At 30.4% G+C, this 27,638-nt stretch overlaps 4 protein-coding genes across 4 annotated transcripts; 2 read left to right on the plus strand and 2 right to left on the minus strand.

The window, feature by feature from the left end:
* Positions 1-11,508: 11,508 nt before the first annotated feature.
* HELRODRAFT_168908 (hypothetical protein) lies at positions 11,509-15,771 on the plus strand (the record flags this gene model as incomplete). Its single annotated transcript, XM_009014753.1, has 8 exons — positions 11,509-11,597; positions 12,007-12,147; positions 12,345-12,387; positions 12,623-12,705; positions 14,274-14,303; positions 15,072-15,155; positions 15,303-15,421; positions 15,737-15,771. 8 exons carry the CDS (start codon positions 11,509-11,511, stop codon positions 15,769-15,771), a joined length of 624 nt encoding a protein of 207 aa, XP_009013001.1.
* A 696-nt stretch (positions 15,772-16,467) lies between these two features.
* HELRODRAFT_74285 (hypothetical protein) lies at positions 16,468-17,059 on the minus strand (the record flags this gene model as incomplete). Its single annotated transcript, XM_009014754.1, has 2 exons — positions 16,468-16,576; positions 16,965-17,059. The coding sequence occupies 2 exons, from the start codon at positions 17,057-17,059 to the stop codon at positions 16,468-16,470; spliced, it is 204 nt and encodes a 67-aa protein (XP_009013002.1).
* Positions 17,060-19,269: 2,210 nt separating this feature from the next.
* On the plus strand, positions 19,270-21,145 carry HELRODRAFT_74014 (hypothetical protein; the record flags this gene model as incomplete). The annotated part of the gene is made up of 4 exons (XM_009014755.1): positions 19,270-19,481; positions 19,603-20,021; positions 20,178-20,267; positions 20,409-21,145. The coding sequence occupies 4 exons, from the start codon at positions 19,270-19,272 to the stop codon at positions 21,143-21,145; spliced, it is 1,458 nt and encodes a 485-aa protein (XP_009013003.1).
* A 1,049-nt stretch (positions 21,146-22,194) lies between these two features.
* HELRODRAFT_168910 (hypothetical protein) lies at positions 22,195-26,431 on the minus strand (the record flags this gene model as incomplete). The annotated part of the gene is made up of 10 exons (XM_009014756.1): positions 22,195-22,311; positions 22,631-22,716; positions 23,223-23,292; positions 23,555-23,639; positions 23,751-23,862; positions 24,339-24,447; positions 24,686-24,944; positions 25,089-25,174; positions 25,551-25,767; positions 26,319-26,431. The coding sequence occupies 10 exons, from the start codon at positions 26,429-26,431 to the stop codon at positions 22,195-22,197; spliced, it is 1,254 nt and encodes a 417-aa protein (XP_009013004.1).
* Between the last annotated feature and the right edge of the window lie 1,207 nt (positions 26,432-27,638).

Raw genomic sequence — 27,638 nt, forward strand, 5'->3', positions numbered from 1 at the left:
AATAAATCGATGATGGATTGGTTGGTTGGATGGTTGGTTGGTTGGTTGGTTGGTTTGTTGGTTGGTTGGTTGGTTGGTTAGTTGGTTGGTTGTTTAGTTGGTTGGTTGGATGGTTGTTTAGTTGGTTGATTAACAGATTGATTGGATGAGAATTCGTTGGATGTTGTTTGATTGGTTGTTGCTTTATTAGACGATGTCTGATTGGATTATTAGATGATATCTGACTGAATGGGGACTGATTAAATGATACTTGATTGAATATCTGATCTGATTGATTGATTAGATGATGGTTGGTTGGATGAGGATGACGATTGATTTGACTGATTGGTTGACGTTTTTATGATTGGCAGGCTGGCTGGTTGATCTAATTGGCCAGTTTGGAGTTAATAAGACTGATCATAGGACAGTATTCGATGTTTAATTGGTTGATGAGATGACTGACTTAATTGAATGATTAATGTCTGTAATTGATAATTGACATAGCTAATTGGTTACTAATTAGTTAATGTCATTTTGGTTAATTGAATAACTGTTCAAGTTTTGATTGGCTAGGTGAATTACTGTTGTTTTTTTTTCACAATTTTAAATTATAAATTTGAAAGTCAAATATACACACCTTGTTAATTATAACCAATCATAAACTATGCAAAACTCTCCTTGGATAACTAATTTTTATTGTTTGATTGAATTTTGAAAGAAATTAATTTTGAAAGAAATAAAAAAAAAATCTAAACCTTGTCTAATGAAGAAGCAAGCGGAAATGATCAAGAGGACAAGTTGTCTCATCGAACACATGACTTCAAAAAATCTGTTATGGATATTTGTTTCTTTTTTAAATAATCAATTAATTAATCAATCAATTAATTTGATAATGGTCAATTAGATCATACTTTATAATTTATAATAAAATTAGATACATTTCATTTATTTTTGAATTTAAAAGATTAAATACCAATAAATAAAAAAAAATTTTTTTGAATTACTTTTGACTGGCAGGATTTTACAACGTAGAAATCTTAAAACTTTTTATTAGTTATGTTTTATCGGGACAAATAATTTTATGAGGAAATAGAAATAATTCTAATTGACAATATCAAACAAATAATTATATTTTCACTTAATTGAGTTAATAACTATTAAACTAATTTAATTTAAATTATTATAGATTGACTTTGTGCGAATGTAGGCTATGTAACTGGATGTAACTTCACGTTCAGCCTTCTTTTATAAGTTTTCATCTGGCACCCACGCATCTGAGAAGCTGATGGTGAGGATGAAGATGATGATGATAAAGAAGAAGATGATGATGAATAAGATGATGATGATGATGAAGATGAATAAGATGATGAAGATGATTGGAATGATAATAATGAGACGATGGGGATCTGATGATGAGGATAAAGTGATGTGACGGCGATGATGATGATATAATGATGATGTGATGATGATAATGATGATGATGGTGATAATGATGAGATGAAAAAGATGATGATAATGGTGGTGATGGTGATGATGGCATTGGAGAAGTGGAATAAGTGGAAAGAAAAATATCGAACTCAATAAAATATGCAAATTCAATAATACGCACATGTAAATCTAAGGTCTTATTTTTCTTAAATTCAATGCTTGTTTGTATGTATATGCATAGGCGTGAACATTAATTTATTTTTATATTATAGATTATATATATTTTTTTCATTCATTCATTCAGGTTAGGCCAGGTTTGAATACTCAAATGTGCTTCGTGTGATATGGATAGTACAGCCTTTGTGGCAAGAAAGTTCAATTGTTAGTATGGAATGACACGGAAGCAGTTTTGCCTTCGACAGAGCTGCATTAAAAAGACTGGTTTGACTGTTTTATTCCGCTTTTTGGTTTCAGAGTTCTGACAAACACCAAATTGCTTTGTGGATGGCTTTCTTCAATTAGTTAAAATTGTGAGTTTCAAAGTTTTAACAAAAAGACTCAAAAAGACTCATACGGCACCACATGACTTTTTCATCCGCATGAAGCCACGAAGCACCTCGTCATAACAAAATTTTGTTGAAATTTCGAAAATTTGGAAGAAGAAGATTGGTTCATTTATCAGTTATATATTTATTTTTCTATATTTTTAGTTACTTGTATGTTTTTATGATCACATATTCATATGTTCATTTATTTATTTGTTAGCCTGTCTATTTATTGGTGTGACTTCATGTATTCATTTGAATCGTAGAATAAAGTAGCAGAAATGCACCCCACTGAGCCAATGCAATGCAATGAAAACTTCCTCGCAGTTTTATCAAAACTTCCTCGCAGGTTCACTTAATCATCCACTCGATCACATAAGGTTACACAGGTTCAGTTTCACATTTTTGTTGCTATCGGGCGAAATTATTATTATTATTTTTTTATTATTATCATTGTTCTTTTATCATTATTATTATTTATTCTATTACCAATGCTATTAAAATTTAATAAGAATTATTTTTTATCACCGTAGGTACCACATACTATTTCAGAGTGATGTAATTTTTCTGTAGAATTGAACTATAGTAGTTGAACTATAGTACGAATGAGCATTTGTAACAAAACATAATCACACTCCATAATTAGCATTGGTCTGCCAAACTTAAGGCGATTTGACTGTTTTGCCTTGCTTTTATTTTAATTTTGTATTAAATTCGTTTGACTTTATATAATTTTATTTACTTTATTAAACTTTTATTTAACTATTCTGCAACGCAACAGAGAAAAATGTTCTCGGTTCATTTCGAAACCACCATCACAAAGTTCCATCATTACATAAGCGTTGAAATGAAAATTTATTTAATAAAAAAGATAGTTTTAACGCACAAACAAATATATATTGCTCATTAAGTTGAATGTTTTATGATTAGGTTTGAATGTTTGATGATTAATTTATGATAAAATGAAACATTAAAATAATGATTAATGGCTTAAACGTTACACAATTTTATAGCGAAAATTTTTTTCATAAATTTCATTCAAATTTTTTGTTGTTGTTTCCGTTAAAAACATCTTTGGTTTAAATTTTGTTGCAACTTGAAAAAAACATTGTACGTTTAGCTAAATTTTCTCCGAAGATGGTTTGTTGAGTTTATGAATGATCAATACTCCTTATTATTAAATCAATGCTCTGTAATCCTGTCCGGTAGATACATCTATTAGGGAAGATGTAAGTTTTTGTTGTTGTTGTTGTATGTTTGTATGTGTGTGTGTTGTTGTTGTTGTTGTTTGGGTACGTTGTGTCTGTCTGCCTGTGTTCTCTATATGTGAGTTTTTGTTGTTGTTAGTATGTGTGTGTGTTTGTGTGTGTGTTGTTTTGTGTACGTTGGCATGTTATTTGTGCACATTTGTGTCTCTCCGTGTCTGTTTGTGTCTCTCTGTGTCTGTTTGTCTGTGTAGTAATGGATGTTTTCACGTATTGTTGGTATTCGTATCTGTGCTTGCGTGTTTTTATGGCCGTACAATTTATATTAATTGTCAATTTATATCTCATAACTGTTTTCAAGTTTCATTTCAATTTTAAATCTAAGTAGATATATATAAACTTGAGTCAACTGTAAGTTCAGGCAGTTTTATCGCTTTATCACAACAGTTTTTAACTTAAATTAACGTTTTTTCTTAATTATCAGTAGTGAACAGCCACCAAACCAACCAACAAACCAACCAACCAACCAACCAACCGACCTAACGAACGTAACGAGATCTTGTAGAAAGCAGAAACGACCAACCGGCCATTAAGGTCTACAACTAAACTTTCAACCCGCTTCACAACAATTCATTTGTCGACTTTTTACAAGAATTGGCTCAATTTGTTCGACTGAAAAACATTCAAATGTAAATGTAACCTTCGTTACCGATTTATGCTCACACGCAACAAAACAAACACACGCACACTCATCTTACACAGTGTCACAGGCACAGACGCATAGTGTGTCGTTTCAAACACGTACAAGTAGTCACGTACATTTATATCCAGAAAAATATATACTACATTTAAACAACGAAACAGATTGATAAAAAAACTTAAACATCTATAAACACTGTTTATTAAACGGTGTTATATGTTTTATATTTACTTTATCATATATTATCTACGCATATATACACGAATTAAGCAATCGGGCACGTTGTGAACGTAGATTTTTACGCACCATTTTATCTTTCAGTTGCACTTTTCCAGATGGAAGATATAAAAATTGATAGCATCAGGAAGGAACCAACTTTTAATGCATCTTTGCATTCTGCTTTTATTTTAATTTAATGAATAACTTTTTTAATTTTATGAATTTGCAAATGAAAACATGATGTAGGTTTCCGTATCCTTTTCCTGAAAGAAATTTTAAATTTTGAAATTAATCTCTACTTTCATCATCTTCATCACTTTCATCATCGTCTTAATCGTCAGCAACATCCAGCCATAATCATCTTCATCTTCACCCTTTGGTCTTCATTCATCATTTCTTCATTAAGTCATTATTCGTGATTTCTGCTTGTAGTGCACATCTTCTCCATCCTTACAACCACATGACTAATTTTCAACAATCTTAATTTTATTAATTATTTTTGTATAATTTATTATGATATATTTAAAAATATTAGATTAATTGGACCACACGGATGTTGCGAACCTGGATGTTGCGAACCTGAGAACAGTAGGAGGAGTTGAATCTCACCAATCAATCAATGAGCAACCAGCCAACCACAGAGCTAGCCAATCAAAAGCCAGCCTTACAGTCAACCAACCAATCAATGGTTAGCAGAACAGCCAGCCGGCCTATGAAAAACCAGCTTGTAGTCTGACATTGTCACCAATGAAGGTGAGGGAAAACTCGCTCCACTGTCCTAAGAAGTTCCTTAGAGTTAATATTATTAATAATAATTATAATAATAATAGTAAGATTTTATTATTAACTTTAATTATAACCCATTGCGCCAAATGTCTTTTCGAGGTTTTAACAGGATTTAACAGGTTTTAACAGTTTTAACAGTACAATTTAGAAGAGCATTAAACAGCAGACTCAATTTAAATTAAAACTTTTGAGATAAAATTATTTTCTCTATGTTTTTAATTGTTTTATGATAATCAGTAGAAATTGATGTTACAAAAAATTCATTCAACTGTCATATTATTTGTTAAAATATATTTAAAACAGATTAGAAACAAATAAAGGAATATTAAGCCGAGTAGTTAGTCTAACTTATGGCGTTTGTGTACGCTTTACCATTTTATTCAGTAGTTTTCAGATTGTCTCTTTTACCTTTTAGTTAAATTTATCTTTAATTTTTTCAATTTTTACGCAAGTGAACAAAATTTGGTATCTGTAGAAGTTAGCCATTATTTTTTATCATGTTAATTCATCTCAATTTATTTCTGGATGATAAAAATATTTTCAATTTATTCAAGCCAATCAATTTTCGAATTCTCTCATTAAGGAATATATTTAAAATGTGAGGTAGGGGCCATGAAATTAATGTTACTCCATTGTGCCTGTAATGACAAGATAAATGGTGATTAACATTGATTAAACACATAGAACTTTTTCTATAATAATACCAATATATGTACGTCTCCCTCTCTCTCTCTCTTTCTCTCTTTCTGTCTCTCTTTCTCTCTCTCTCTTTGTGTGTGTGTGTGTGTGCGTGGGCGCGGCTCATTTATTTTTTCAAAGCCAATGCACAGTTTGATTGATTGGTCAAAACATCGGAAATAATTGCTCAACTGGTGGGAAGAAACACGATCTCATGATAATGATTGTTTGTTTTCCAGCTGATAATTCTGTCAATTAAAAAATTTATGTGTGTGTGTGTGTGTGTGTACGTTTGTGTGCGTGTGTGTGCTTCTCCGTGCACATGATATGCGTGGAAATACACAAGTAAATACCTTAATATAATTTGCATTCGCGTACTGCTCAGTGACAGGTGTTAAAATATTTAAAAAGCGTTATACGTCATGTCATTTCATGCCACACCCGTATTTTCATTAACTGCACTCACATGCAATACAATTTTAGATCTTCATAAAAAAATATTCATTCAACTGTTTGCATAACGGTTTTCAATTTCAGCAAACATTACGAAACATTATTCTATCTGTAACAACAGGAATGTGTGATTGTTCACACATTTCCAAACACGAGAATTCGTCCCGCTGGAAAGCCAAACAAAAAATTTCTTACTGCAAGATATTGTTTAGCTTTCAACTCCACTCGATTCATCATCATCGCTGTCATCCAGTCTAAGAAATGTGTTGTTGAAAGTTTGTTATATTCTGTGAAAGGTTTTTAAGATTTCATTTGCGTTTCCAAGCTAAATCACCAATACGAAAAATTTCAAACCTTATTTTTTCGTAAATGCTTAATGTATTTTTAGATTACACTTCTGTTTGAAACATTATAAAATATGAATTTTAATCATGAGCTTGATGCTTCAAAATCTATTTTGAAAATTTTTGTAGCCACTTGAAAAATTTTGTTCCGTACTTCTAAAAATGGTTCACATTTTTGTAAAATATTCAAAAAGCTCCAAAAATTCTATAAACTATCACATACGAATACTCTTTTTCAAATGCCAATCCAGGTAGAAATTGTCTACCTGTTGGATCGGGTCATTGTCGAAAAATTAAAAATTGATGAGGTTAGAAGGAAACACAGAAGTCAGAAAAGGAAGATCTGGCAAATAATGAAGGGAAATTGTTACTCGGGGGGTAACGAAACTTCATGCCTCGACCTCATTTTCTAACTTTCGTGCACCTATTTTCGAGTTGGCAGTCCTGTAATTCTTTACGACACAATGCAATTTACGGTATACATATTTCTGTAAAATTATGTTTTTTACAATTGTATATATACAAATCAATTATACAAACGTGTATATACAAATCGTTTATACAAACGTAAATATACAAATCGTTTATACAAACTTCAAACAAAACTTTATTCGATAGTACCCTATTCAGTCTTATTTGGTCAATAATTGGACTTAAATGAGCTAACATTATAATTAACGAACATTTAAAAATAACGTGGCTAAGAATTATAAAATGTGTATCTATGTACCTACATACTGTCAAATGTCACTTAAATTATTTTGGATAGAATAATAAAAATGTTAAAACCTCAAAAAAAAAATTCACTAACCAAAAGTAACCATTCTTTGAAAACCGTTTATTACAAAAAACATGAAAGATAATTATTATAGAAACAAATGAAAAAACTTTTGAATTTAAAAAAAATTTCAAAACCCTAATCTGTCTGCCTGTCCGTCTAGTTTATCAGACTTATATTAAATACGTTATCTCAGTAAGAGATATGCTATCTGTCCTAAATATGCTATATCTAATCAGTCTGATTACACGAACAATGCAATAAATTCCAATCGTCTACTTGATGGAGTTATAGTAAGAGTTAAATTATTTAAAACGAAACACTTGAGTTAATCTTGTCAATTTTATATTTCTACTTATAAATATATATATATATATATATGTACATGGGACTGTGTGTGTGTGTGTGTGTGGTGTGTGTGTGTGTGTGTGTGTGTGTGTAAGATGCAGGATTTGATTTATATAACCATACAAAATGTTATATCATGATGTTGATAAAAAAATAAAAAAATTATCATATGATGACAGCTCAGAGTAGTTAGTTAGTTAGTTAGTTAGTTAGTTAGTTATGAAATTTGAAGTGACAATAAATTATATTTTCCGTTCGATGAGTGATTGCTCAGTCTAATAGAATAGAGATAGCAGAGGATGATTAATGATTTTATGATAGGCAAACATTCCATAAATTTAGAACGTTCATTGGTTTAAACTGTTTAACATATGAATTGGAAAAAAATTTTAAAACAAAATTTTCATCAATTTGTTGATAAAAAATGTTGATATCACGTAGTTTTTTGAGGTTTTTGATTTAACTTCAAATTTCTTATGTCAGATTAATGTAACAAACAGAAACCTCTTTTGTATTCTAACCTGGTTGCTTCAAAAGAGGACCGAGCCACTTACTATTGTACCACCTTACCGCCAATTGAAATATGGTTCTCTAGAAATCCCAGCTTGCTATTCAAAATTATGAACATTGAAATAAAATATTTAATCAAAATTTTAAAATAACCATTATTTATTAACATTACGTGCAGAAACATGTTTGTAGAGTTAAGCTGATTCGCTACGAGACACTTGAGTGTTTGTACACTGCATGTATCTTCTTAGCCAGCAGGTACGTGGCTGTATTGAGAAGAGTTCATAATTTAGATTGCTGTGAAGTGTTCGTTGCTGCGTTCTTCGATTATTTTATTTATCAATGACATTAATTTTTATGATTTTTGTTTATTCAAATTCAAAGTACGTAAATTCAATGAAATTATAAATGTCCATTTGTCGTGTAGTTAACAGTATCTGGTTTTATAGATTGAAATCTAAATAAATTTTGTTGAAGCATTGAATGAACTCTTTACTCGTGAATAAATCCAGTAAAGGTTTTATAAATGCGAACAATTAAAAACCGTGGAATTTTAGAGCAGAAAATGAACTATGACACTTAAACTCACCATCGACTTGAAATGAAAAAATCATTATATAATCAGATTCACCAGTCGATATCAGTATGTATGGTCGCTTTGCGTGACATCAACTCTGTCATTGCTTCCAGTAAGTTGTATAAAAAGGAGAAATTTCATTGCGGAGTTTGAAATAGAATATAAAGACACAAACGCATAGGTACTCCAATCAAACACGTTGTTGTTATAAGGGATGACCAGAGCATGGAATTATGGTAACATAATCATTAAAAAGCTAGTTGCAAATTTATTAAAAAAATTCCTTTTGCAATGAATTGTACATGAGCTAAACTTTGACCAAAAGCGTTTGCGTCATAATGTTGAATTTTCGAAGTTTTTTCAAAAATTATAATGGTGCGTGACGTGAAAGCTGACTTTTCTTCTAGTAAATTTTGCTTATGATAAAAAACAAAGCGGTCAGATCAAATCGACAAAAACATGCATATAATTATACTTTATATAATACATTACCATGATGCTTTGTTTTTGTATTAAAGGTTTTCTTGAATTTATCAAAAATGCTTCAAAATTCATCGTGTACTAATTCACACCTTATTATTCAAGTTAACTTTTAAAATCACCATAACAACCATAGCAACGTTTTATCGCGTCATCGTCTCGAACAAAAAACTTTGCGTGTTTTATAATTTATTTTATAAATGGAATGAAATTTTAATTATTTAATTATTAATTTATTAGATTTTATTCAATTTTTTCAATTTGAATTCGTAATGAATAGGTTCACTACTCTTGGAGGTTTCTCACAAAAGTTGTCTTTAGCCATCGGTGGGAATTACCTTGATGACGTAATTTTATTATTAAATTAATTTCTAAATAATCATTATTCTAAAATTCAAAATTCTTAATTTCTAAATCATTAAATAATTTGTATTAATTATTTATTTAATTGATTAATTAATCATAATCGGCTGATTGTTTATTATTTGAAACTAATTAATTGTTTTACTTACTTACAATCAATAAAAACTAAGTTTTTATAATATTTAACTTTTAATATTTAATAACTATTATTTTTAAATTTATCTATTTGTTTATAAATAAACAAATAAAATGAACAAGCTCCACTTTTCATCATATTCATTACAATCACAAGTTGGGGACCAGCAATAAAATTCAAATTTTATTTAGTGAAAAAATGAATTCTAATATAAAATTACACTTGTCTTATTTTATCTGTTGGAAAATCAATAGCACATTTTAATGTTTAAAACAATTTCATTTAATAACTGGTATTTAAAACACATTTAGGTCGCTTAAATTCTATTTTAAAGTTGAAATTTAAAAAAAATTCTTTCTGAAATTTGTAGATTGACAATAGAATTGTTTTGAGAAACAGTGGAAAGTGGGTATGGGATAACACTTTCAAGACTCTGGAATTCATTGAGTAGTTTTTTTTTTCATTTTTTACAACTTTTTCTATTTTCACCGACTGACATTTTAAATTTAAAAAAATCTATTTAAAATGTAAATTTTGAATACATAATTAATTAGTTTTTAGTATTTGTTCATTTGTTAAATATATTTCAGTTTCCTTTTTGATCTCTAATTTTAAATTAACACGACGGCACCATTGAGTAATATAAAATTATGAATTTCCCTGAAGTTTTTAATCAGTTTGATTTTATTTTATCAAAAAGAAAAAATAAATTTTCATTTTTTTTTTACAAATTAAATTTATATCCAGAGGAAATCCTAATTCTGTAGCAAGCCAGCCATTAAAACTTGCTCCTGGACTGCTGAAGAAAAAAGAACAAACTGATAGCAGAGCTTCGGCTGGAACCGGGTACATCACTACTTTCACTAATCATCATTCTTACTGATAAATAATTTCATTTTTTAATTAAGAATTATAAGTTTTATTTAAATTGATTTTTCAAATGTTATCGTTTAACATATGTTTTACAAGGGAAATGAAAAAGTATCCAAAGACTGTATAGTATGATAATTAATTAATTAATTAATCCACCAAATGATAATTAACTAATTGTAAGATATCAAAGAAGTACTCTTGGTCTCAAGTCTCTGGCAGATTCATCAAGAAGGAGCGTTGTTACGCTGGAGCATGTGAAAGGTTAAGACTCCAAAATTTACATTTTCTGAAAATCCCGTTTTAATTTTATTTTTCTCACTAATCAATACCCCAAGTGCAACACGGGACCGGGCGTATCTTTATTCATTACGTCATTTCAATTTTTACCTCATCATTTTTCACCATCATGTCTACATCATCCTTGCTTTCGCATAATTATTCGTTATTCACATCATTATGCCACTGGAAAATCTTTCATTATCTGCCCATTCTTATTGTAACTCCGGTGACGTGACAATGATTAAAAATTGTAGACAATGATTAAAAATGAATTCAAATACAGAAAAAACTTTCTTCATTTTCACACAGCTGTCTCTTTTTATAGAATATCAGAAGGCATTGAAACGTGTAAAAGTTTCAAGATCCTCTTCAAGTAGGCTGGCTTTTTCAGTTTTCAGTTTATAGAACGTTCTTATACAACCACGATCAATTTCCTCTTGTTTATTTCTCAAAGCGACCGCAAACAACAGGCACACACACGTACCCAGACGCGTATAAACAACACATATACACACAACACTCACTCAAACAACACACACACATACATACGTACACACATACACACACACACACACACATACACAAACATAAAACGTAAATCCGTAAATCTATAAATCACGCACATCATGTGATAGGTCGGGTTCCTTTTTGCAATAAAACCACGCCTTTGAAGCATCAGAACCCGACATCTTAACCACTACTCACTTTATCCAATTTTAATTTCTTTTTTAATTTGGATTATAAATTGGCGCTATATAAATAATAATAGCAATAATAACAGCGGTAAGTGTAACAATAACAACAACCATAACAATAGGTCTCAAAAAATGGACGTGTTTTTAGCTCGTCTGATAATTTATTTTCAATGGTTCATGGAGAAGAAGGAGCTGAAGAACAAGGATGCTGATTTTCATATGTAAGTTCACTTTTGCTGATTATTATTATTTTTGTTATTTTTTTACTGTTCTCTTTGTTGTTATACTGTTACATGAAAGTGCGTATGATGTTTTTTTAAATAAATTTTAAAGTTTAAAATATATAAATTTTAAAGTAAAAGTTTAAACTTTAAAAAAAATTACTTGAAAGTGCATTATAAACAACTTGACATTATAAACAACAATAAAAGTGCATATGATGTAACTAAATTAATATATATATATATATATTATATATATATATTAATTTATATATTTAGAGAGAGAGAGAGAGAGAGAGAGAGAGATTTAGATTAAATTTTAAAGTTTTAAAATTAAATTTTTATATATATATATATATTTTAAAATTAAATGTACAGCATTAATATTTAAAAAAATTAATTTAAAAAGTGCAAAGAGTGCCAAAGAGAAAAAGAAGTATTCACTGGCCTGTGAGGAGGTCCGTATGAACAGGAAGCTACTGGCACATGCCTACATCAACATTCTGCTGGGACTCGGTCAATGCAAGACACATCATATTCAATGTGGAAAGTAGGTTGTTGGCTGTTTTTCTGTTGTTGTTATTGTTGTTGTTATTGTTGTTGTTGTGATTTTTGCCAAAAAAGATTGTGATAATGTTGTTGTTGTGGTTGTTGCTGTGGTTGTTGTTGTTTTTGCTGTTGTTGTTGTGCTGTGTTGTGGTAATAACAATGACGATGATAATGTCTTTGATGATGTTTGTTTGTCAGGTCAAAAAGTTCAGACTCTCACGAGGACAGGGTCTTGTATGAAGTTCGTTGAATTATTATTCTAATTTATGTTAATTTATGTTAATTTATCCAACTTCATTCTCATTTATCTGCATCACCGTATTTACGTGTTCGTTTTTGTTAGTACATTACTATTATGTAAACTATATGTGAAATCATTTTTTCAAATATTCCAATTTCTAATGCAAATTAGTTTGGTCAATTATACAATTGAAGTTTTTATATTCAGTGGGATGAAATTAAATCGCAAATTGCAGACGTTGTTCAAGTTTGCTGCAGTCTTTGTGTGGGTCGGTATGGGAAGAAAGGATTTTGACCTGATCAGATCTGAAATCAACAGGTAAATATTTCTCTGCTGTTTCGACAACGACACATGACAGCCATGACACAAACTGTCTTAGCCCTATCACTGCGACAGTAAGACCAGACGTCTCGTGTATTATTTTGTCACTATGATATTCTACTCTATAATATATTTTTAGACTAGGATGGTTTATTTTCAGTGTTGGTATAGTGTGTTTTACCTGGTGTATATGTATGTATGTATGTATATGTTGCGTGTTTTGGGCTGTGTTGCAATTTACTTGTTTTGTGTTTTTTTGTGAATTGTTAATTATTATCGTGTTAAATTATTGTATGAGGAATTAGAAATTTATTAAATGGTTGAATTTTTTGGTATAAAATGAATTGGTGAATGAATGTTTGGATGAATAAATGGAATAAAATGATTGAGTGAATGAAAGTTTGAATGAATGAATGAATGAATGAATGAATGAATGAATGAATGAATGAATGAATGAATGAATGAATGAATGAATGAACAAATGAACGAACGAACGAATGAATGAATGAATGAATGAATGAAATTTATTGAAAGAGTGTAACACCATCCCGTCAGATTAACAAGAACTCCTCAGTTCATGCCTATAGATATAAGTGAATTTCATTATCGACATCTCCCATACTTATGCGATTCTAATCATTACAAATGAATTCAATATTTTATTTATTCAGTGATAAAATAAACCAGCCTATAGTTATCATTATCTGCTTAAGGCTTACGAGCCTTATCGTAACTTGATATTTAATGAATCATTTATATCTTACAGTAGGTTGGTATATCATTTAATCTATCTATCTATCAATCAATCAAAATTTTTATAGTGCTATTTTCGAACTGTCAATGACATTCTTTCTTTCTCTCGCTCTTTCTCTCTGTAGTAGTAATAGTAGTAGTGATAGAATGAATGAATGAATGAAATCAAAATTTTTATAGTGCTATTTTCGAACTGTCAATGACATTCTTTCTTTCTCTCGCTCTTTCTCTCTGTAGTAGTAATAGTAGTAGTGATAGAAATAGTAGTAGTAGAAGCAGTAGTAGTAACAGTAATATATTATTATTTCAATTATTATCGTCACCGCGCTTAATCACAAATATGATTACAACCGATAAATTTTTATATTACAATATTTTGCCATAGAGACGCCTTCGAAGAAGAGTCTTGCCGGAGTGCTACAGGATAGAGTCGTAGGGTGAGCAGCGCAATAAATGATGGTGCCATCTAGGGCCGGAACTAGGGGATTTGTCTGGGGGTGGAAGTTTAGTCTTTCGGCCCATCCTTCACTCAAAGAATATCATTATAAATGTCATTATCAACGTAAGCTATTGTTTAAATTACAAATAAATTAAGATTTTCGTCCGGGGGGCTAGCCCTCTTGTCCCCTAGTTCCGGACCTGACGCCATCTGCGGTTTGATTCATTTGAGAGCTGTTATACTTATAAGACCGTACATACAAACGTACAGTCATGCAAGAATGAATCACACTTACACACACATACATACTCACATACATACATACACACACATACATACATACACACACACATACAAACATATACACATGCAGGCACGCTATGAAATGGCAGGGTACATTAACGTTGGTTATAGTAACATCCACTTATTTGTTTAGCTGATCCTTGCCTGGTTGCATGTTTATCCATTTTTTTAAAGTTATTTAACTAAATAACCTTGTTCTTTTTTTCATTTTTGAAATTATGTTAAAAAATACCATTATTATTATTGTTAGTTATTGAAGGGAATTGATATTAATTTTTTTTATCCAATCCCAATGTAGAAAAAAATCTCGCCTAATATTGGCCTCACTTCCAACAACTTCTGTGGAATCTCGTAAACGGCGAATGGAGAGGGGGTAGACATCGGCTCATTTACATTTTTTTTAATTTTTATTATAAAGTCTACTAGCTCTATCGGATGAAAATCTTATTTTAGTGAAATACTCATCAATGGAAATAGTATTAGTCGTATCCGTTAGATAAAGTATCCACTCACACAAACACGCACACACACACATACACACGCAGACATAGGTACCCACAGTCTATGTTGTTTTGCGAGTCCCAGGAAGATGATCTGGAAAGATTTTTTTACGAAGTGGAGAACTTTAATCCCGCTGACATCAAGTTTGATCCATCCGTTTTTATATCATTCAGTGGTGTAGCTATCAAATTTTTGTAGAGTACTTCGATTTTTTAGTGTTGACTGTCCAAAGACCCTCCTTGGCAACGTGATATGTTCTTTAAAAGCATCAAACGCCAGCGCAGCCATGCTAAAACGCATCCAATAACTATTCAATTGTCGCAGTTAAAAACGTTTAAAATGCATTTTTATCGTTTTATGATTACAGAGTTGGAATCATCGGTGAATCACTGCACAAGTACAATCCTATCAATCTTTCACCTCTCGATCTGGAAGACAAGTCTGTCAGCAAGTAAATACTTTCCATTCAAACAATATTTAAACGTCATTTCAAGTCGTTTGGCAAATTTTTTGAGAGAAACATTTATTTAATATTTAATCTTGCAAAAAAATTTACAGCAAATTATTAATTTACTAAATTTATTACAAAACATTCAAGATTCACAAGCAAGCCAGTTAAATCAAACATGGAGAAATATTTGGAGACCCGAAAGTTGCAGATGGATTTTGAGGACAACATCAAACAACTGAAGATACACATCGATGATTTCTCAGAAGGTTGATCAATGAACAACAAACTCCACGCACAGATGTAAAACTATAACCGCTAATGATGAAGCCACTCCATCTCATGCTCTACACAGTCATACATTCATGCATGCAATATTGTTACCAATTTTAGTCATTTTATATTTTTCATTTTGTTTCATTGTATAGGATAAGACTATAGGATAAGACTGTTGATAAATTAATTTTTATTTCTATATTATATTTTAGCCTTTGCTGGTGCAGTTATGTTCGAAAATTTTTTACTTTTTTTTCAAAGTAAAAGTAAAATGAATTTCATAAACACTTAAATGATTAATCAAACAGGTGTTATTATTAAGTCGTTAGAACTCAGTTTTTAGACAGGAAGACCACTTTTAAATGAAAAAATGCATCATTAATTGACGTGATGAGCAAAAAAAGCTGTCAGCAAAATTTTGGCTTCTTTAGTAATTTAGTTAACTTTGTTGCGGTTGCACTTATGTTTGAGAACACCGAACCAGAAAGGGCAGTGAACGGGAGAAGAAAAAAATAGTATTCGCTTGGATAGACTGGACACATGTTTCGTCCCTACCGGGTACTCATCAGCAGCCTGAATACCTATCAGAATAGTTATCGCAGTTTCTTATATAGCCCACACAATCAATCAATCTTCGTTTTGCGTCCAGAGACCCGGTTTCCCGAGGTAGCCCACACAATCACCTTGTTAGCTGGTGGTGCTTTATTTATCATTGAAGGTTGTTAGTTTTTTAGTCATTAGGATTTCAATCCGACAATTTCTGGGCTCCAATCAAAATTTTAAAAATGTCAACGTTGTCTAGGTCTAGATTCACCTCTGAAATTAAATACATATATAATAGAATTGATAAATCTGGACATACTTATCTAGAACAAATTTTGAACATTACTAAAATCAATTTCCACATGTACTAAAAAGTCATAGACACATAGTTTTTAGAGCATATTTATTTTATTTGTAATAACCTTTATACATGAAATTCCAACAGAAACAAAGAAAACAAAAGATGCAGTTATAATTAAAATAAATTAAAAGACATTCATTTCTCTAGTGGAGCGTAGTTTAGTAACTTCTCAATGAGGTCGACGTGGGTGAGCAGCATCCTTCTGCAGCAGTACCTCTTCAACCCCAATGCATCCAGAGCATCACTGTGTATTACAAATAAAATTATTTCTGATATATTATAAATGGATATTAAATTAATAAAATAATAATTTAATATGAAACAAAAGTAGCCAAAACCCTATTTAATAGGGTTTTGGCTGCTTTTTCTATTGCTTTTCCTATTTAAGTATCTATTAAGTATTACCTTATTTTTTTATATTGATTTGATTATATTTATTTTTAATATTTTTATTTTATACAATATAAGTTAGTTAGTAAAGCAAAAACATAAGTTTTAAAAAATCGAAATTAAATTATAATATGTGAGTTAATAACCCCTTCATTCGAAAAAGTGAAAATCAAAATACAATTTTAAATTAAAGAAATTACGAATTTTGTTTCGACAAACAATACAATAGAAAAGAAACTCACCCTTCCGTGTATTCAGCCTGTAACAGAGCCAAATATTGATCCCATTTGTTTCCGATGACTTTACCACACGTAAAACATCTGATCGGAATAATCATTTTTCTTTTTTGACGGACAAAAACCGAAGGAAACTGACAAAACAGTGTGCCGATAATACGCCGTAAATGCTTCAAGACCAAAACAACGTGCAAAGACAAACTAAAGAAAGAAAGCATGGATATATATAACATCCATGGACGGAAGTTATTTTAAACAAAAAACAGTGAAATCCTCACAAACACATAAGGCCCACTTATTTAGTTGAATTAGCACTAGTTCGGGATGTTAATTATAAATTATACATTATAAATTATTTATAAAATATTTATAGATTATACATCAAAGTTGTTAGATAAATTTTGCTGAATTGTTAACAAAATCACTTTTTTACTGTTTTTTATTGCTAGTCACATCCATGCGTGTGATATTGTCTTTAATTTAAAATACATTTCATATTTTTTGTTTGCCTTGATTGTAGAAAATTTTTAGTTTAAAACACGTTCTATTTATATATTAGCATTTCCTAATTTTTTGTTTGATAATTATTTTCTCATAAGTTCGTAGTACCTATAGGCTTTATATTTGACTCTAACATGCCTTATTCTTCTCAGAGGTTTTCCAAAAGTTTTTAACTTAATACATTCACCGACGTATAATAAAGTAACTTACATTTCCTCAATGATCCTACTCTTCTCTTGCATGCTAATTCATTAGTCTATCAAGGATTAATTATTGTAAAATGTAACTCGCTCTATTAAGGTCTTCGATTCTACACTCTATCCTTTAAGCAAAGCTCGTCTAGTTGGTCATGCCCCTATCTTTTCTCATATATCATTATATCTTGTTTTCTTATACTGGCCACCTATAAAATATAGAATAATTTTTAAAATTTGAACATTAATGTACAAGTCACAATCTAAATTATTTTCTAAATACTTATCAGTATTTAAATTAAACCTCAGCCGCTAGGTCTACGTTCTTATTCTTGTTATCACTCTTAGGCTAAATCACACTTAGAATTAAAATGTCTCTTAAATATGACTAAAACAGAGTTATAACGTGAGTGGTGATTGAATTAATATGAATGGTAGGATAAATCATTCATCAAACGTCAGCGAGCTTATCGCACATTCGCTGTATATATTTCTTTACTACGATTAATTTGAAACTTTTTTTTAATTTACCAAACAAAGACGTTGTACGTTTACTCTAATATAATACAAAAATTAAGACAAAATGTTTATTCATTTCAGGTTTACAGATCGCTGGCTGCCGTAAATAGTTTTACTTGGTAATAATAAAACAGCTGGTAGTGTATATTGAATGTAATTTTACCATAATTTATTTTACATCTTTCCAAACGATGGCTCGTCAACTGAAAATGTGAAAAAAAGTGACAGAAGGCACAGAGTTTGTTAGATGATACAAGTGGAAAGTGAGTTGATCGTATTTTTAACGTAGAACCTGCTATTTCATAAACTGAACTAAATGAAAAATTTAGGGTATAATTATTTTTTTATTTATTTTTATGTTATTAAAATTTGTAACAAACGCCATTACGACAGTCTTCTGTATCAAAAATCACCAAACATCAAGAAACATCACCATGTTCGTTATAATCATCAAAGTCATAAAAATGTAAACCTAATTAAAGTCACTTCACTAACAATGAAGCAATTATGCAGATATAATTGGAAGTCGATCGATTATTGTGATAGAATATTGGCATTCTTAATCGCAAATTTAACAAAGATGAAACCAGGCAGGCTTTGTGACACGCAAAGTTGTTATGTTAGTATTCAGGCAGGCTTTGTGACACGCAAAGTTAAAGTTGTTATGTTAGTATTCAGCAATCAATCAAGATTCACTTTAAAACTTTGTTGATTACGTATTCACTTTAAAACTTCATTGTTGACGAGTTAAATTAAGTATTCACTTTAAAACTTTGTTGTCCTTTAAGAATTCACTTTGAAACAAATATAGAAAATATCTTGTCGCGATACTATATAGCTAGGAGAAATGCTACCCATCACAAGTTTCCTGACAATTTATCGCTTACATATCCTTTCCACAGCTCTTGAATCGAAGATTTTAAATATTTTAATAGTATTTTAACAGTTTTTGAACTCAAACATTGAGATATTTTGAGAAAGTAAATTGGGTGAACATAAGTTTTCTTGAAGAACTTCGTATAGTTTCATCATTAAATTAAGTCACTCAGTTTAGTTATCTAGATATTTTTTCGTTTGTAATCAAAAATTGAATCAAAATGGCTTACTTGAGGTATTTTTCAACCAATGATTCATCATCGTCAACATCAGCTGTTCACGCTGGATCAAACAGTTGGCCGGAAACATACGGAATCACCGGTCCGATGAGTTTGGCCGAGCCGAGACCAGAGGAAATAAAACTAACGAAAAAACTGGATGCTGTCTTGCATAGAAATGATATGTATGAAACTGATGAGGACATTGTTAGAAGGTATGTAACGATACGTTTTTTGCTAAAATTTCACCATTTATTGAATTTAAATGATTTATTAGCGGTTAAACATTTTCCTACTTATAATGTGTTTTTCTAACAAATTTTTTCATTCCAACAGAACTGAAATAATGAAGAGAATCAACAATCTCGTCGACGTTTGGGTCAAAAAAGTGAGCGCCGAAAAGAAGATACCCCAAAATTCGAATCTTCGAGCGAAAGTTTACCCTTTTGGGTCGTACAAACTTGGCATTTACGCTAAAGGGGCCGACATAGACACGTTGGTAGTGGCACCAGAGCAAATCGACAGAATGGATTTCTTCGCATCGTTCACGAAAATGTTGAGGAGAGAGCCAGGGGTGACAAACGTGCAAAACATTCTCTACGCCTTCGTGCCTGCAATCAGGATGACACTCGATGGCGTTGATGTTGATGTGCTGTTTGCCAGGCTGCCGGTGAAAGAATTGGAAGATACCCTGGATCTGATGGACGACGACATGTTGGAGGGTTTGGATCAGAAATCTTTCAGGAGCATCAACGGTTTGTCTTATTTGTTTTGATGATTCTGTGTGATAATGAAAGGAAGAGTTGAATTTTTTGTGAGTTTTTGTGTGCGCTAAAAAGATGAATGGTTCGAAAGAATTGTTACAAATGTGAAATGTTCATGAATCTAATAATTTGTTTTTTATTCAACAGGTTATCGAAACACGATTGAGATTTTGAACCTCGTCCCACACGTCCAAAACTTCAAAACGACCTTACGAGCCATCAAACTTTGGGCCAAAAGTAAGTTATTCTTGAATGTTTCAACATTAATTATCATTTCATTATTATTTTCGCTAAGATTTTCAGTATTTTTTTTATAAAAATCATCGAAAACCTTTGCATTGTCAATGATAAATAATAAATTTCTCCTCATTTGCACAGGAAGAGGCATCTACTCGAATGTCCTCGGCTTCATGGGTGGAGTGTCGTGGGCGACATTGGTGGCCCGCATCTGTCAGATCTATCCAAATGCAACTCCATCAGTCCTCGTCCACAAGTTCTTCGTCTTATTCTCACAATGGAAGTGGCCTCAACCAGTTCTGCTGAAACATCTGAGTAAGAGTAAGAAGTCCGGAGGTTTTGGTTGCTGGGATACTCCGGACGATTTGATGCCGATCATCACACCATGTTACCCCAACCAGAACTCAGCACACAACGTCAGCAGTTCAACTAAGGCACTCATAGTGAAAGAACTTAGTAGGGGTCTGAAAATTTCTACCAACGTCATGAAGAAGAAACATTCATGGGAGTTTCTTTTTAAGCCGGTTGACTTTTTCAATCACTACAATCATTTTATCTCGGTGAGGGTTGATTCAGCAAATGCAGCCTGTCATTTGGAATGGTCTGGACTCGTTGAATCTAAACTTAGAATCTTGGTTCAAAAGTTGGAAGCCAATCCTGAAATTAAGCGGGCTCATATAAGTCTTGAGGAGTATCCAACAACAAATAATACGTTTCATAATAACAGGGCAGATGAACTTTCCAAACAATGGATCGTTGGATTGTCACTGAGTAGAGCCATGGACGACGATGTTTTTCTAACTGAAGAGACATGCGACTTTGTCGATCTAGGTTGGTTTTCTTTGCTTAATTTTTTTTTATGTAACCACTATTTTTAACTTAAACACTGAAAATTTATCACAATAACTACCACTAAAAAACCATCACTGACTCGATAGCCACATAACAAGTTGCACAATTATTGCAGATTCATTCAGAGCTTCAAAACCATCTCTGAATAATGCGTTACTTACATTTTGTGCTATATAAACATCTAATATTCACAATATAATAAAAATGTAATCAACATAATAATATTAATTCATTTATTTAATTCTTACAGTTAAAGAAGCAGCTGGACCGAGGTTTTCAAAAGCAACGAATATTAAAGTTGAGTATCTAACGAGGTACGAATTGGTGAAATACATACCTGAAAATTATCTGCAATCAAAGGGTAACATTTTCAAAAGGAAGCAGACTGGAAAATTGGACAGTATTCGAAAAATAATGACATTCTTCAAAAGATTTTTCCATGTACAGTCCATATCAACACTGATATCCAACATTCCAAAATGGTGATTCCTTCAAAGTAGAAGCGGCTTTGATTCTACTAATTGATCTTTAACAAGGAATCTTGTTCATACGGCATGCCACATTTTAACGTGTTGTTGTACCAGAAAATTATCTGCAATCAAAGAGTAACATTTTCAGAAAGAAGGAGACTAGAAAATTGGATGGTATACGAAAAATAATGACATTCTTCAAAAGATTCTTTCAAGTACAGTCCGTATCAACACTGATACCCAACATTTCTAAATGGTGATTCCTTCAAAGTAGATACGGCTTTGATTCTACTATTTCTTTAACAAGGAATCTTCTGTTCATACAGCATTAACGATTTTTTGTATTTTTTGTTATATATTACAACTTCAAAATTTATTTCAGCGGCTTAAATTTTTCTCGTTTTTATAATAAAAATTATATGCTAGTACATCTCAATTCTTTTTGCTCGTCAACCATTTAGTTTTACGAAGTTTATAAAAACAAATTTTATAGCTAAACGATTTTGATTTATTATATTCAATTGAAATTCCCATTAAAATGGTACGGTCCGAAAATGAAAAACAAACTATACAGAAGACATATATAGACCTAAGTAGGCACAAAATCAAGATGCACACTGGCAGATGTCGTTGAAAGTTAGCGTTAATGATTTTGAATTGTCGTCCAATAAATTAACGAAAACAGTTTCGTCCTTTTTGTTCCTTCCCAGCATGATGGCGATCTGAAACAGGTAAAAAATTAAATTTTAAATTAACCATTTTATTAAATAAAAAAAGTGAAATATTAACAAATAAAAATGGAAGAAATGTTTTAATAAATTACACCAAACAAACAAAGAAAATCATTTAGATACCTTTGTTTATACAGCATAGAATAATAAACAATAAACAAACAAACCAAACAAACAAAATTACTCAAAAGAACAAAACCATTAGTTATTTATGCTATGCGTCCGTATCACACAACAAAATAAAACATGAAATAAATAAACATTCCTTCAAAGATGAACTTGAAAGAAAATTTAAATTTCAGAGACAGACCTGTCCTTTGTAAAGACCTTTAACGATCATGACATGAGAGCCTTCCTCTCTTGGTATGACTGTTTCCAACATGTCTTCGTCCAAATCTTGGAGAATTTGAAAAAAAAAATCTTACAAATTATAAAATCTATATAATGTAATAAAAACGGAGTTAACGAAATTATTGAAAAAAAAAATTCTTAAGCAGAGCAAAACGTTTTTAACAAACAGTTGAAAATTTATTCATATATATACAATATTATTTCATCTTTGATTGAATGATTCATTCATCATTCATTCAAATATTATTTTTCAAATCAATTAAAATCGATGAACAAAGTAACGTGAATAATCATGTAAAACTAAAATACATACGAACTCATTGTGAATGTGAATCTGAAAGCAATATGTCCATGCCATTCATTCATTCAATCATTCATTTATTCAATCATTCATTCATTCAATCATTCATTCAATCATTCATTCCTTCCTTCATTTATTCAGTCCCTCATTCATCCATTCACTCTCTCATTTATTCACTCATTAATTCATTCATTCACTCATTCATTCAATCACATTCAATCAGTCACTCATTCATTTTAATAGTAGTAACCTTCTAGCATTATGTTATTGTCAGTTCTACACGTGCATGTACGTGGCGTTGTGACGTCTTCAATAACTGCCTAGAGGAAAATATTTTATGGAATGTTTTATTAAATAAAAAATAATAAAAATTAAAAAAATTAATAATAAAAAATGATCATCAAATTATTTTCAACTATTCAGTAACTGAAAACTTATTTACAAATTTATATAATTATTTTTATAACTAATTAATTTAATAATTAATTTATTAATTTAATAATTAATTAATTTATTTACTTACTATAAAATTTTATTCTTTAAATTTGGAAACATTAATAACAGATGTTAACCTAAACGAACTTTTTGCTTGTAGTATCTGCCTTCCTTAAAATCTCGGCTGATGATTCGTACAACGATACCGTTTCGCAACCAGTGAGTCTTACTCCTGGAAAAAAATGTCTTTCATCAAATAATTGAAAAAAAATCAAAGGTCATTTTTCCTTCTTGGGAGAATGCAAAAAAACTTCTTCACAAAATGACAACCAATTTAACTGACGTTTTTTTATGGTGTGATTTATCATTATGCTTTGAATGGCCGTGCTCGTTGGAATGGTGTTCGTGGCATTCTTGGCGATCGATCGGTGCACACCTCCTCGAATTCACCTCGTCTATGGTGGGTGGGTGGTTATAAAATATATCCATGCAAACTGTTTAATAAACTTTTATTAAGTGAATGTTCAATATATATTTATTTGTCTAATTGCTTACTTTTTTACTTATTATTTTATTTAGTTAATTAATTTGTTTATTTATTATTTTATTCAATACAATTTATAAAAAGATGAAAATGTCCTAAAATTCATTTAAATAAATTTTATTGCGAATGTGTTGACTTTGAATGGAAAAACAAGATATGTCGTGTCGTGTCAAGAGAATTAGTAGATAGTGGTTTACAAATAAGAAGTCAAAAGCAAGTATTATCTTACTATTAAAAAAAAAAAATATAATATGGTAGAATTTTTTTTTCAAAATCACTTTCAAAATCACTTTTTAGAAAAAATACTGGAATCATAGAGAAAAAATTAATACCAAAACCATTATACTATTAACATTAATTTAAAAAAAACAATATAATCAACCAAACCGTTGAGTGAATCTTCGATGGAAACATGGTAATCCCGAACGGTTATAAAATCATCAGACGGGAGCAGCTTAACAATCACCCAGGAATTGTTGTCCTCAAATCCCATTATCTGGTGTGGTATTGTATGTTATTTGGTATGGTACAGTAGAAATCCCAGAAAAAAAACTTAACAGATTTTAAAAAATGAATGAACAAAAAATGAAAATTTAAATAACAAAAAACTTCGAAAATTGAGCCACCAGAAAAATAAAACCGAAATAACAAAATAATCTTATAAAATGTGCCACGAAAAAAACTGAAACAACAAAACCGAAACAACAAAATTGAAACTAAAACAACAAACAAACTTTCCCAGACTTCCCCTTATACTTTCCACCTATCACAGCACACCATTGACCTTTCTTCATTTTAAATTTATCTCTACTCCTACTGCCACCACTGACAGCACCACCGCTGTTGATGACGTCATCGTCGTCGTCATGTTGATCGTCTTTCTTCCTCTTCCTCTTCTCGTTTCGATCGTCATCAGACAGTTCATCTTTCTGATCTGTAGGCAGACCAAAAGTTCGAGGTTTCAGAAGAATTTTCTCAGAGTCTACTCTACTCCTGTTACAGTTACAAACGTTTTATGAATGTTCTGGTGATCTTGAGTATCAATTAAAAAACATGTATCGTAAAATAAAATAGAAAAAAATAAGAAAAAACTGAAAAAAATAGGCCAAAAAACACCCCCTTGCCACAAAAACTAACTTGTCACCATCCTTCCATCCCATTCCTCTCAACATGGCAAGCCCAAAATCTTCAATGGCTACCTCACTATAATCTTCAGAGTCTTCCTTAAAATATTTTTATTTATTATATTATTTAATTAATTATTCATTTATTTACATATTCATTCAATTGAATACTCATTTATTTATATATTCATTAATTTACATAATCCTTTATCTACATATTCATTTATTTACATATTCATTTATGTAGATAAAAATGTAATCGAATCGGAAAAAAAATTCTCATAAATAATTATAAATTTAAAAGTACAATGCAATTCTGGACAGCTTGTTGCTGATGAAAACAGATACTGAATTTAAAGTTTAAGAATAAATAAATAATAAAATAGAATAGAAATAATAATAAAGCTTCAGTACAAAAAAGATTAAAATTATTAACAGTAAAAAAAAGCTGAACAATTCAACAAAAAAGACCAACATCATTTAAAGAATCTAGATCTTTTTTAAATGTGGCATCATCCCTATCAGCCATCTTCATCAGCTTCCTAATCAGATCAGAAGGCTCTGCACTGTCCGGTGTTTGCCTTTTCTCACTTACACCCATTACACCGCTGAGGCCATTTTGTCCATCTACTAACCTTTGGTTATTATTTGATGGCAATGGTACAACAAGTTTCCTGTTCTTCTTGATGTGTCTGTTATCAAAAGGTTTATTATTTTATTTTATTTATTTATATTTATATTATATCTGTGTATCCAAATAATTGATTTATTTTTTATTTTGTTTTTGATATTTTTTATTTGAATGTAAAAAAAAATATAAAATAGCAATAGAATAAATAGATAGAGATTCTTAATTAAAAAAAAGAAATTGAGTAAAAAAAATTAATATTAAATATTTAAATCTCCTTATATAATATCATATTAAATTACATATTATTTTTATAAATTAAATTAATCAACTGTAAAACTCCCCCTAAAAATAAAATAGTCAAACAATGTTAAATTTAGTAATTAGTTTGGTATTTTATTTTAATTATAAATTAATTTTGAATTGAAAACAATATTTGCTAATTTTATTTAAATTTTAATTCATCAATTGATTAATTAATAATTTAATAGTTAAGATTTATTTACAATTTTATCTTTTATTTATTTCATATTTTTATAGTTTAAAAATTGAAATCAAATTGAATAACTGAATAAAATAAGAAGAAGTGAAGACATTGATTTTCCACTTTACAACCTTTTCTTTTCACCTTCTTCATTGTCATATGAAATGTCCGGAACACTTTCTTTAGACTTTACTTTAGACTCGGCTTTCTTCGCAACGTTGAAAGATATGCCGGATTGATTCATTTTGAAAAATTTATTTAAAATTATTTATTTAAAAATTCAGAGAAACGACAGGTTTCTCTGATCGTATTATCACTCAATCTAATCAGAACACAAAGAACTACGAAACTTAACGTAAAAACCATCAAAAACTTGTATAAAATTGTTTTAAATTTTATTTTATTAATTTAACGTATTATTATTTTTTTTTTTTTAAATTTTTAAATCATATCATTTTTTAAACTAATCATTTTAAAACTAATGTTAATTTTTTTTAATGTGACCTCTGCTTTATTTAGATCTTTTAGCTTACCACTTTTTGTATAAATACCCTGACCCTATCACGCTCCGTCTTTTTGGTTTTATTTTTCTCGCAGTTCGGGCTTATCAGTTCAGGCGATTTTATATGTGTTTTCAATTAATGTTTAATTAAATTATTAAATAACATTAAATTTATTATTTACTAAATGTGTCGTTTATCCCTTTTGAAGGAAACTTATTCGCATGCTATCGAATCTAGTTTTTTATTTTAAAAAGGGCATATAATAAATTAATTTCTTCTCATAAAACGCTTGACAAACTTAATAATAAGTTGCTCAAGAACCTGTCTGAGAGGACATCTTTTAATTATATTGTTTATAGAATACAAAGGGTCAAAAGCTTTTGTTTTCGTGCACGTGGGAGGGATACTAGAGTCGTTCACTTGTTAATCATAACATTTAGAATGCTGTATTGGTATCCGATATCGTCCGTCCTGATTTTATGCTTGGTGCTTTGTTTCTCGTAACAATTCACCGACACCTGATCGGGAGACACTACATAATGGAACATAATAGTTTTGTCAGTCGCCATGATCGCAACCACGTGTTAAGCGTTAACGTCTCAGACTGCAACATTTACTAAGTCATTCTTAAATCAGTCACGTCGTATGTTATGTTACTTAAAAACTTCTGGGTCTCCGTTTTTATAACCGTAAACACATGGGACTAAATCAAAAAATTGCTGCTATGAAGTCGACGTGTTGACAAAATATCAAAAAAACTTAACCTTGTGTGTGAAATCTAACGTTTTGTTTTTAGTGTTGTATAGCGTTTTTGGTTTAAAAGTCTCGATAGCTGCAGTTAGGGAAAAATATATATATATATAAACTAGGAAACTGATTGGCTTGTTCGATTGACATGATTCATTTTTCTTTAATGTTTCTGAAGAATTATCTCTTGTAGAATCAATC

This window comes from Helobdella robusta (genome assembly GCF_000326865.2).
Source record: "Helobdella robusta unplaced genomic scaffold HELROscaffold_14, whole genome shotgun sequence".
Classification (NCBI taxonomy): domain Eukaryota; kingdom Metazoa; phylum Annelida; class Clitellata; order Rhynchobdellida; family Glossiphoniidae; genus Helobdella; species Helobdella robusta.